The sequence below is a fragment of the Protopterus annectens genome, chromosome 1.part0 (assembly GCF_019279795.1).
Source record: "Protopterus annectens isolate FY-2018-M chromosome 1.part0, PAN1.0, whole genome shotgun sequence".
NCBI lineage: Eukaryota > Metazoa > Chordata > Ceratodontiformes > Protopteridae > Protopterus > Protopterus annectens.
In genome coordinates, this window is record NC_056725.1 from 1726491319 (window position 1) to 1726504003 (window position 12685).

The 12685-nt window shown below is 35.7% G+C and overlaps 1 protein-coding gene across 2 annotated transcripts in view; it reads left to right on the forward strand.

Annotated features, from left to right (window-relative positions):
* The window catches only part of STXBP5 (syntaxin binding protein 5), a 3006986-nt gene that overhangs the window by 2584150 nt on the left and 410151 nt on the right, over positions 1 to 12685 (forward strand). For both annotated transcript variants that reach the window (XM_044068842.1, XM_044068850.1), the window contains exons 20-21: positions 2237 to 2296; positions 2402 to 2449. In XM_044068842.1, the coding sequence (XP_043924777.1) occupies positions 2237 to 2296; positions 2402 to 2449 (108 nt within the window). The remainder of the gene's footprint in view (positions 1 to 2236; positions 2297 to 2401; positions 2450 to 12685) is intronic.

Below are 12685 nucleotides of genomic sequence, written 5' to 3' on the forward strand. Positions count from 1 at the left end.
ACTATTGTTTACACTTTATAAATAAAATGCATAAGAATTGTTACACCTTATTTTCTAACATTAGGGACAGGAACTTTGATAGTTTTCTTCTTTGTGAAGTCACAACATTTTGTATACTTTCTGCATTTCCACTCCTCCAAAGAATGCTACCCATGTTGCAGCTGGATAAAGCTAAGATGATTTTGATTGTTTTTTTTTTTTTTTCTTTTTTCATTGAATGTGCTGCATATCAGCCATAATTCCTTCTTCCCAATCTTGGCACTAAAATAACCTATTCTCTTTCTGGTTTAGGAAGGTTTTTGTTATTTAGACGTTCAGATCACTTCTGCATATCATCTTCAGATCTTTCCAGTTCTGTTCTTGTCCTGTTTACCTGTGGAATCCTCTGGAATTACAAGGGTCTCCAGTCTGCCTACACTGCTGCATATCATAGAAGCATGCAGGAAAAAACTGTATTCAGCACGTTTTTAAAGTGGAAACTTTTTTTATTTTCTGAATTGAAGACCACTATAAAGGCTCCTTACTGGTAGCCCTTTCTGTGTTCATACAGGACTCTTATTATATCTTAGACCCAGGCTTGGTTACTTAACTGTCATGCGTTTTCAGTTTTAGCTTGGACAGGAAAGGAAGGCACTGACTTAAATAGCATAGCTGTCTTCAACTTGAATACAGACAAGAGTGGAAATCTCTGGTAACAGAAAAGTCTTACTCGGGTGGGTATACGTTTTAAGCCCTCTGTTGAAATATATTCCAAATAAGACCCAAGTTTCTTATCGGATAGACCTAAATTGTTTGCTTTCAAGCCTGTCTTTGTATATTTTCTAGAAAAGTATTTTCTTGAAATTGGTCTTGTTTCCCAGACATATTTCAGAAAGACATGCCACAAGAGCTGCATCTAGCTTTCCAGAAGGATAGAATTTCACTCTTAAATGCTATCAGGTTTATTCCTAAATAGTTAGGGTTGCAGGTGTCATTCAGTTCATAGAAATATTTTTTCTCCATTTTGTAAGCCAAATATCCATTGCTGGTTACATTTTCCTTTTAGAAAATGAAAAAGCTTTTCAAATGTGCTTACAGTTGTTTCCTTTTCAAGGGCACAGTTAGTAACAAAGCACCAGCATCCAAAGTGGCTGTCAGTGTGTTACTTTTTCCAGAGTGGCTGCCAAAGTGTATTACTTGTCAACATTGATGAGCACTTGGGATGCCACTTCAGCAGGGCTGTCTCCAAATCAGCATGTTTGTAATATCATGGCTGAATATAGATGTGCTACAGCAAGATGGTCTTTTGTACATGAATTTAGTAAACACTAATTTGAATGTGGACTCTGAAGTAAAATTCTCTTTTGGAAAAGTTACATCCTAAGACACTCTTCCAGAAAGTGGTAGTCTGCCTGGTTATCTTATATTTGTAGTGCTGCTATATCTCTTCCCTCTTTTACCTGCTTATGTGTTTGGGGGGCTTCTCATTGACTGAGATCTGGCCATGTTGTTGTTCCCTAGTTGGAAAATCAGCTCAAGTTCTGATAGTTCAGTTATGTGACTTGCTCATATTAACAGTACAGCTCTGAGTTGTGGTACTGTAGCAATGAATTGCCATGTTGTGTTCCTCTGGAGTGCAATGGGTACATGCAAGACTTCACGGTAGTGTTAATTAGAGATGCAGGAAATCCAAACTGTATATCTTGTGAGCAAGCCATATGTATATCTTTGCAGTATTCAGCAACACATGCTTACTGAAAAACATTTGGTAGAAAATTATTGAAGGTATTATTGCTTATTCTGACATACCTGCCGAAGGTTGATAGCATGTGTGGCTGTCATGTGGTGCATGATTCAGATTGTGACACATTTGGTACTAGAGTCTCTGCTAACATGTTTTTACTGTTCAGCTACTGCAAGAATATGTCTCGAAGATCAACTGTTATGGTATCTATTTCATATAACTGAACTTAAGAACTTTTAATGGTTGTAGGATGGTACTGATCTGAAGTTTCCCCATAGCAACAAGGTGCATTTTACAAATGGCTTCTGACTTTTCTGTCACAGATGTCTCATGATTTTAGTGCTGTAAAACTTCAACACTTGAGAGACTGTCTTTCTGTTACATGCTACAGTGTTGTCTGCAGTTTCTAACCCATAAAGATCATTGGTAATTTACAATCTTCTTGTCGCAGTGGTGTGCAGATATTTAGTTGGTTAATTATGTATTTACTGTGTATTCTTGCTATGTATATAGGTTCTGGCTCTCCTTACAATTCTGAGGATGAACAAAAAATGGCTCATTTTATAGAAAAGGGTACAGTATTTTGTCTTTATTAAATGTACGTCTTATCCGATTACATCTTGCCATTTTTATTGGTATTTACCTAGTTTTTACATTTATGTATTACAATGTTTCTAGTGAGAATCATAAGCAAGCAGCTTTCCAAGACATTAGCCAACGATATAGGTATGGAAGAACATAAATATAGCTTTGGTTTTAAACCTAATAAAATGGCTTGTTTCTCTGCAACACTAACTCGATAGTGAAATTACTGGTATAATCAATGCTCACTACTTCCTCATTAATTTTCTTCACTTGGAGATAACTTGGCTGTTTCTGGTCTGATGTGTGCACAATGATTTACTAATAAAGAAATCAAGGAAATGGGGAAATTCTTACTTTTATATGGTGTGTAATTTTCTTGGTGGTAGAGTACCTGGATTTAAGGCAGTGAACAACAGGCTTCATTCTGTGAGTATTTTTCATTGCAATACAATAAATCACATATTGTGACATTCATAATTTGTCATGGTATTTCATTATCAAACAAATTATACAAATGTGTCTAAACTGCAAAATTGTCACATGCAGTTGTTTAGAAGTCAATGCATATTTATTACGAGAAATAGAAAGCATATTACATCTGCATTTGTTTTGCTCAGACAAAAATACCATGCATTTATTCAGAATTATATCCTTTAATAACCAAGTAAAAGATGGCTAGCCAGAACATTTTTTTTACAGTAGAATGAGTGATGCCATACTTCATGGAAATATCATGTTTGACCCCTTCTGATGTTTTATTATTGTATATTAGTCTATATCTTATACACTCCTGAGAGGAGATCTATGCCATGCCTTCTGAGCTGTTAGGGACCCAAGAGTTCTGGACCGTCTTTATCTCCATAAAACCAATAGTCCCACAGGTACTAGAACCAAAGATCTAAATCTTCACCAAGTGATAAAGAAAATTAGGTGGAGAGAGAGATTCATTGCATAACACTTTCCCCATCTCTGGAAGAGACTCCTAATGCATATCAAGTAGTGTGATACTTTATCTTCCGTGTAACAAAAACTCAGGTATTGGTTGGTTATTTACAAATTTACCTGTGGATTGGCAGGCCTGACCCTCCTGTAGAGAAGGGGTTTAGTCAGAAGATGAATGACAGCAAGGCATAAATAGTCATATGACTTGGTTGCTTTGTAATTCTTATGATCTTATGAAAAATATTCCTTTTATAGATCAGTGATGTGAGTAAGATGAAATAAATGTAACCCACTTCCACTAACACTGCATTTTTCGCTTGATTTATTCTGATTTCTTGCCATTTTACTTCCGTAGCAACGTTTAAGTATTTTCTTTGGCCTAAAGTTCACCAGTTCTATAAATCCACTGTGAAGATAATGTAACATAAGTAATTAGCAAGGCTTCCTAACTTCCTATTGACTCATTTTAATTCAAGCTGTGATTCATCTCTCAGACAGGGTCGAGTGTCCAGATCGGCGACTATTAAAGAAAAAGAAAGAACCAAGCCGAGGACCACTCCAATGAAATTTATTAAGCGCTTTCGTCTCTGATAGAGAGGCTTTTTCAGAATAGCAACCCATACACAAAGTCAGCTTATATGCCACACAAAAAGCATTCTGATTGGATGACCAGTCATTGCTTAATTGAACAACTACTTGAAAATTACACAACACCAATGAAAATTGACAAGTAAAAAGTCTTAAATAATAAACAAAGCAAATAAAAGATACCAACTAGATACATTAAAAACATTCAGTCATGATGCTTTTGATATTATTTATAATGCTAGCAAGAAACACTAGTTTTATATAGCAAAGGCAGCTTTTAATATTAAAATGCTGCTAATGGAAAGCAAGTCATTTAGACCAAGGTACACAGCAGTGTTGATCTTAAGCTGCCTTTGTAATTCTTTTAATTCAAGAAAATCCTCCATTAATCCATCTCTCTGTCCTAGTTCCACATGATCAGTGACTAAAAAATTTAAAAGAATGTTGTTCATATTCATATGTATGTCTATATAGGGCATTCTTTTTTCTTTCTATCATAGTTGTGTTGATAGAGTCTGTCTCTAAAACTCTTTTTTGTTTTCCCCACATAAAAACACATGCAATCATGATACAAAGCCAGATACACCACAGCGTTTGTGCTACAGTAGTATTTTTCCCTAGTTTTATCACACCAAAAATTAACAAGCTGCACACTACTTACTTCATAAATGTATTTACACCTTGTACAGTGACCACATTTTACCATCCTCCCTTCCTGACTAAAATTATTTTCTCTCTCCAATAAATTTTTCAAACAACAATCCTTCTTATATACAGCAGATGGAGCTTACTCCACTACTTTGGTGTATTCTGGGTCAATCATAAAAACACTCCAATTCTCTTCTATAATAGCTCTGATGTCATAGAAATTTCTGTTAAAAGTCAAGATGAGTGCCTTCCCAAAATTGTTGCTATCCATATTTTCACTATCATTTCTTGATGGAAATATAGAATTATTGCTTAAACCCAATAAAGGGGCAAAATAACCATTAACTCTCTTTAGAGGAACCTCATAAAAAATATCATCCAGAAAAAGGATCAGGGTAGCCCCTTTTTTCCAACATACATTTTAATAGGCTACATTGTTTCTGAAATACTAGGTCATCAGACACCATTCCAGCCAGCTTAACAGGCTGGTCTTTAACTAATGATTTTTTTTTCTGATGGAGAGGATGCCAACTTTTAAAATGTAAAAGTGTATTAGAATACGTAGGCTTTCTGTAAGTGGTAGAATCAAATTTGCCTTTAAATTTGTTCTTAAAATAGTGTCATCTAGGCATTTAACCTGATTATCAAAGGAGGCCATGGTAAATTTAAAAAAATCAGCCGTAATATGAAGATATTTGAAAAACTGTTCTATTTTTTGTTGGGTGCCCGTCCAAAATATTGTCATCAAGGTATCATCCATAAAGAGACCAAGACTTAATGTTACTCAGTATTGAATACATAATTAGTCTCCCAATGGGCAAGCATAATATTGGCAAGAATGGGGGCACATGCTACCCCCATAGCTACACCCTTCTTTTGTCTAAACAGCTGATGTTCAAACACAATAAAATGATTTTCCAGTGCCACCTCCATTAATGTTCTTAAAGTTAGAACCTTATTGTGGTCAAAATTTGAATTCTGATACAAATATTGATAAAACCATTCAATGTCTATAGTGTGGAGAATTGCAGGAAAAAAAGAGCTTTAACATCAGTGGTTATGAAGATTAGATCAATCGTATATAAATCATGGGAAATCCTGGATAAAGAGTCCCAAGAATCTTTAAGACGGTAAGGGTGTCTGTATAACAAATTCTTTTTATGGTAACCTACAAATTTAGTTATAAAAATTTTTGAGGCTTTCACATCAGTAATGGGTCTAAAAGGTATATCAGTAAGGACCTTATGAATGTTTGGTATCCCAAAAATCATAGGAGTCCTAGGACTTGTAACCTGCAAAAAACTATAGTCAAAGGGGGAAATCTGTTCATTAATAAATAGGTCTTCCAGTAACAAGTCAGTTTTATGATGAGATGTTCATCTCATTGACACTTGGCTCTTCATAGGTGTCAGTGAATAAAAGTGTAAGCATTTTGTTATTATAATCATTCTTCTTCATAATTATAAGCCCCCCTCCCTTATCAGGTTTCATGACCCTTAGATTGACATTGTTGCAAATCTGCTTTAATAAACAGGCTTCATCAAAAGTTAGGTTTGAATTTTCAACACATCTTCGTAGTCTATATCCAGATTTCAAACTCAAACAATTTGTCAAAAATAAAGACCATTGGATGAAGTGAGGGATTGAAAATCTAGGTTTGTTCAGCCAACTAGAACCATTCTGATCTTTAAAATAACATGCATACATGTAAATATGAACAGCATTCTTTTAAATTTTTAGTCATTGATATTGTGGACCTAGGACAGAGAGGTGGATTAATGGAGGATTTTCTTGAATTAAAAGAATTACAATGGCAGCTTAAGACCAACGCTACTATGTATCCAGGTCTAAATGACTTGCTTTCCATTAGTAGTATTTTAAAATTCAAAGCTGCCTTTGCTATATAAAACTAGTATTTCTTGCAGCCTTATAAATAATATCAAAAGCATCACGACTGATTGTTTTTAATGTATCTAGTTGTATCTTTTAATCATTTTATCATTTTTTAAAACTTTTTCTTGTCAGTTTTCATTGGTATTTTGTGTAATTTTCAAGTGGTTGTTCAATTAAGCAAATGATCGGTATTCCAATCAGAATGTTTTTTTGTGTGGTATATAAACTGACTTTATGTATGGGTTATTATTCGGAAAATGTCTCTCTATCCAAGACGAAAACACTTAATAAATTTCATTGGAGTGGTCCTCAGCTTGTTTCTTTTACCGGCTGTCTGGCATAATGAAAAGATAACATTGACAGTGGGATAAAAAGTGTAAGGCTGCACCATTCTACTGGCAGAAGTAAATAAAGGCAGCAGGAGTTTGCATGTTTCTTGCTAGTGTAGTGGTGTTGATCCCAGCTTGGCAAATGCACTACTCTGGGTTCAAACTTAGATGTAAGAGTTTTTTTTTTTTCATTTACTCGTGTAGTTGAAGTCCCTCCCCTTTCCAGTTTGATATTATGACTGTCACCAGTTTAGCTGTTTGCAGTACTTAGGTTGCAGTATGCTTTAAAATAGAGGTTGCAGTATGAGGATGACTTAGTTATTTATTTATTTTTGTAGTTTACATATGTATTTAGTATTTTTGGAGAATGTTATTGGGGAGGTTATTTTCTCCTGTTCTACAGTCAATGTTATCTTGTCATTACTTCACACAGCCACCGGCATGGATGTTCAACACTGTCTGAGTGAAGCATTGCTGCTTGATAAATAATGACTCAAGTATCAATTAGCAGCTTGCTGATTAGCAAAACGCCATTATACACATTTCACAGTGAATATGCATGGTGTTGTCTTATACTTCTGCATTTTTAACTAAAGTTTTTGATTTATGAAATTGATTTTCATTGATGACACGGCTAGTTACAGAATTAATCATTTTAGCATGTTCCATATGTGCATGTATGTGCATGCTACTAAAACTACTTAGTTATCATCATATATTGAACCCTGTTGAAAATTTTCTTGAAAACTGTGTTGGTAACTAGAATAAAAAAATTCAGTAGTCAAATCATAATATGTGAAGCATGATGTAGTACGTATAATATTTGTTTTCATTTATTTTATTTTGGAGGTGAGTGAGTGAAAGTTTTATTTTAACAGACTACAAAATTAAAATTAACTTTTCCTTTTTTGTTTGTATTTCTCACTTTTTATGGTACGTCAGGTGAAATATATGGTCTTCATGTCTCATTTTCAATACATTTAAAATAAATCATATTTATTTTTAAGTATTTGTACAGGAATCTTAGCAATTGGACATACTGAGTAGCACTCAGTACGTTAATAATAGCACTTTTAATTACTGTTGTACCCAGACTTTTAAAAGATTCTCCTAGAAGGTTTAATATTCATTACTTTCTATATAAAGCTACTTAATTATCATTATTGGAATTATTGTAACTATCCAGACACCATGGTAATATTTGGAAGTAAAGCTTGAGTCTATAAGCAGTGAGCTGTTAATATTCTTCATCCAGCAGACCTGTTTTTATTGCATGGTGGTATTTTGAGCTGGTCACTTAAGCTTCTTTTGTTTCATGGGTGCGACTAGAATTATGCCTCGTCTTGTTTCCCTTTCTGAACTCCATGTGCTGTAGTAAGAGACTGTTGTAAGTCATTGGGTAAAGCTGGTCTGCGTTTGATGTTATAGTTTGATTAAAGGTATGAACTGCACATACATTCAGGGAGACCATTGAGAAGCATAGACACATCATCTAATGTAGACAGGAGATTAATAATTTTTCTCCCATTAAGTATATTATTCCCTCATACCCTAACTGTAAATGTGCTTTCACCCAGCCAGCCATCAATATTTGATATGTAAGGGAAGCCTGCTCCAGAAAGTTGGAGATATGCTGAATTAAGCACCTGTCATGCCATCATATATTCTTAATTTAGTGGTGTAGGTTTAGGTGTCTAGAGTTGGTGTTTGTTGTGCCACTGTATCATAGATAGTTGCTATGCATGTTTTCCAGAAAGCCTAGACCAATTTCCCAACTGCTCCAGAGCAATGTCTGGTTAAATAACTTACTTGGAATTACATAGTAGGCAGATGTAGGATGAGGGAGTCAAACCCTCAACTACAGCAAGTAGTTTGTTAACAATTCATGGCTTTAATTCTCTGTACTAACTGTCATAGTTTTGGTTATGGGAAAGAGTGCAAATATTGCAGTGTTCACATATGGAAGACTAAACAGAGATCATCACCTCTCAGGAGCCTGTAAAAACTAAATAGAGGGAAAGGGATTTTAGTATTTCAGAATGGCTATGAATACTAAGACCTGACATAATCTTGAAGAGGAAATGTTGAGATCTTTCAAGTTGGTTTAGGTGCTTCATGAGGTGTATGCCAAAGGACGCATAATATTTAATGATGGGCATAATAAGTGAGGAAAAATTGTACTATAGTTTCTGTGAAAATGAAAGGGATACCAATAAGAATAAGATGTGTAAGTAGTAGGATTTTCTAACCATGACAGATGTGCTGCTGAGAGGAGAATTTATTAAATTAAGTACCCCAAAACCTCTGGCAGGGTCACATTTAAATGTAATGTTAGCTATATGGTATGTAGTGGTGATGGTTGTTTATTAAAGGAAACTATAGTGTATTTCTTAGCATGGAGGCTAAGCCAGTGATTAACACATCAGACTTTTATTTAGTCTAGCCCTTGCTGAAGAATTTCAGTGTCAAAATAAGATATGATAACCAACCCTGGTTTGCAATCATCAGCTGAGTTAGCTGGCCATAATTCCTTTGTATTAGCTTTCATGTCAGAGAAGTATAAGGCAAATAGAAGTCCAGAGCAGGTATCTGTGACCTTAACAGTATGGGTTTGGTCAGCAAGCCAATAAGCTATCTACTGAATTGTGATTAATGTTGAGTTGTGAGAGCTTTAAATAATCCCAGTGTGGGGGAAAGCTTAGAAAGGTCCAGACAGGCATCATGGACTGCATGCCATTTACTGTGACTTTCTTTACTCTTTAGTAGCGGTCAGGCAGGTTGTTCGCACAAATCTGCATTTTACAAAGCTGAACTCTTATGTATCCAGACAGCTAGTCAGTATCAATAAAGAAAGCTCCACATCTGCAGGCATTATAGACACACATGTTCCACTTGCCTAACAGTTGTTTGGTACTTTGTAAAATTTTACTGTGTAGTAGTCAAACAGATACCTGTACTTGTCTACTTTTTGATAAGTTTTTAAAGAACTTATTGTTTTCTGTTGTCCATTTCTTCTAAGGTGTGTCCAAATATTCTAAAGAAAAAAAAATGTTTTGAAATTTTCCTCTAGTCATCAAAAAGAAAAGCAAGAAAGAGGAACCATAGAAGCACCCCCCAAAAGAGGCAGTTGCTAGCAAGTCAGAAAATCCCATGTGCTCCTCAAGCTTTTTGGAAAAAGGATGCTTCCACAGTTGTCAGTACAAGAGTTCTAGAACTTTTTGACACCAGTGCTATAAGTACTAAAAATTAAACCATTGACAATGTATGCATCTGTACTGTAGACTACAGAATTAAAAAAAAGTGCAGGAACTTGTCAGAGAGCCAGAACACGTCATTCTAGAGCCTGCAAAACCTTTGCATATGTTCTGGTACAGTCTAGAGAGGGTTCTTGTCTTCCCCTTTATAGGCCACCACAGATATTCTAGCTGTGCCCCGAGTAGACATAGATTAAAAGTTGTTTGCCAAGCATTATTTTAAAGAGGAGCAAAATGCTGCTTTGGCCAAGCAACAAAGATTAGTAGTGCAAGTAGTCCAGCATCTGTTCTTTATTTTAACAGAAGTCAAGCAGTCTTAACTAGTTTAAGCAATGATGACAGAAGTGAAAGAAGAAGAAAAAAAATAAAAGAAAAATATAACATTCCTCATTGTCATTAGATGGTGATGACGTCATATAGATTCACCCATATACCCAAATTTTGACCACAAAGATGCATCTTCCCAGTCTTTGGACTACTACTCAGTTTCTCTGACTGGCAGTTGTATGGAAAATTTTTGAGGTGGCCTACAGTTGGTCAAAGGCACGTCCATTGCTACTGACCATCCTTCTGTTTTCCCACTGGCCATCCAAAGATGAGTTCTTTCAAATCTAGAGCTATTATAGCAGAAGGTAAAGAGAACATTCATCAAGTTCTCATTAGAGAAAATATTGAAGATTTCATTGTAGAGGGACATCCCTTAGCATCTAAACCTAAGGCAGACATTCCATGTGAAAGACAACAGGAGGCAAAGCACATTTTCCCACTTCCTACTCTAAGACAAATTTCTTCAGACAAATGTTCTCAAATCACTCAAGATAAGTGGTTTGTTTTAGCTCAGGAAATGTTAACGGGTATTTAAGCCTTACAGCATATGGGCAAACTTTGTCTACTGCTTCTGCAAAAAGAAAATGGGATTTTCTGAAGATGAAGAGGGTTTGGACTATGCTTCTCAGATCCTTTCTCCTTCTGACTGTGAATCAGATATGGAAAAAACCCTTTCCGCTGACTCTGCTAATGAAGACATTTCATATAGTGAGACTATATCTAAGATGATTTTTTTAAAGGGGAATGAAGAGAAATTGCTGACACTCAGAGAAAATATTTTGACTTCCTCCATGTGGCTGTTTGTAAAACTGTGTCTGCTTCTCCATTACCAGAAGCCTTAGAAAGAAACCTTTTAGCTACTTTTCTAACCCACGTATTTTCAACTTCCACCTAATAAAAAGGCCTAACAGACTTTTTACAGGGGATAAGCTTCATACAAGTATCTTTATAAAAAACTTGTTGCCAACCTTGCAGCTATTTCTGTGGACTTAAAGAAGGGAGCTAAATTGTTTTATTTTATTTATTTTACTATTCAGTTTCCAGATAGGTAGGCTGGGTCTATTGACCCTTTTCTGCTATGACCTGAGTAAAACAGTACAAATAGCTCGTTAAGCACTACTAAAGTTTGGACTATAGTTAAGCAAACTGTAACACTGTATAAGAGTAGATGAAGTATAGCACATATTACATATAATGTCTACATTACTTATAAGAAATGTATGTGAATATATATAACTTAGATGAAGTATAGCACATATTACATGTAATGTCTACGTTACTTATAAGAAGAATGCAGATCACATTAAATTTTTTTAAATATTTACAAAATAATTTTCATTCTAATGATAAGGACATCTGCACTTATGGCAGGCTTGGTGCAAAAGTTTGTATCTGAAATCCTGTCATTTAGGGCTATTACTTGCCAGACACCCATGGCTAAATTCCTTTTAGCTATTTTTGACAATAATAGATCAGATGTTTTCTGAAATCTGTAACCTAGACTTGAGATCAGAACTTCTAGAAATGCTTCATTCTGCCTCTAAAATTACTAGCAATTTCCTCCGGCTTTTCCTGGTTAGGGGTCGCCACAGCAGATCACCGGTCCACAGATTTATTGGCAGTGGTGTTTTTATGGTGTCGTGTTGCCAGCCCGGTGCCCAACCTTCATAGAAGGCACACACATACACACATGCACCTACCTACATGTCTTTAAAGCTCACTCAACTGCAGGGAGGACATGCAGACGCCACACAGAAGGCTTTTCAGCCGAAAATTGAACCGGAGAACCTCTTGCTGTGAGGCGACAGTGATAACCTCTGCACCATCTTGGCCCCGCCTCTCAAATTACTAAACATTCCATAAAATGTGGATAAGATGCCACTGATACAGCATCTGTAGCAGCTCTCACTGGCTCTGTCATATGTAGATATGCATGGTTAAGACTCCAATCCCTACTAGAGAATGTCAAGGCTGAATTATTGAATGATCCTTTGTATAAAGATGCAATGTTTGGATCACACAGCTGAAGTCTTTAAAAAGATGGGAGAGAGAAATAAAGTAATGCAAAAGGTAAAACAACTTTTTTTTTCTTTTGATGGTACCCAAATATGACACAGACTGTCTTGGAAAACCAGGTCCTTTCTTTAGAAAACAATTCAAATCTAAACAATGCAAGTTAGGCAAGGACCATTTTAAGAAAAAATGGCAAGGCAACAGGCATAGTGGCTCCCAAGGCAAAACAAGCATGCAACTAAGCCCTGACTATTCATTTCCAGCTCCCTTACCATTCATCTTCTCTACCCCAGACAGTTATCCCCTTGCCCCAGAATTGTGGGCAGACTTTGTTTGCCTCCCATTATGGGAAACAATTGCTTCAGATTCTTTGGTGTTAAGCA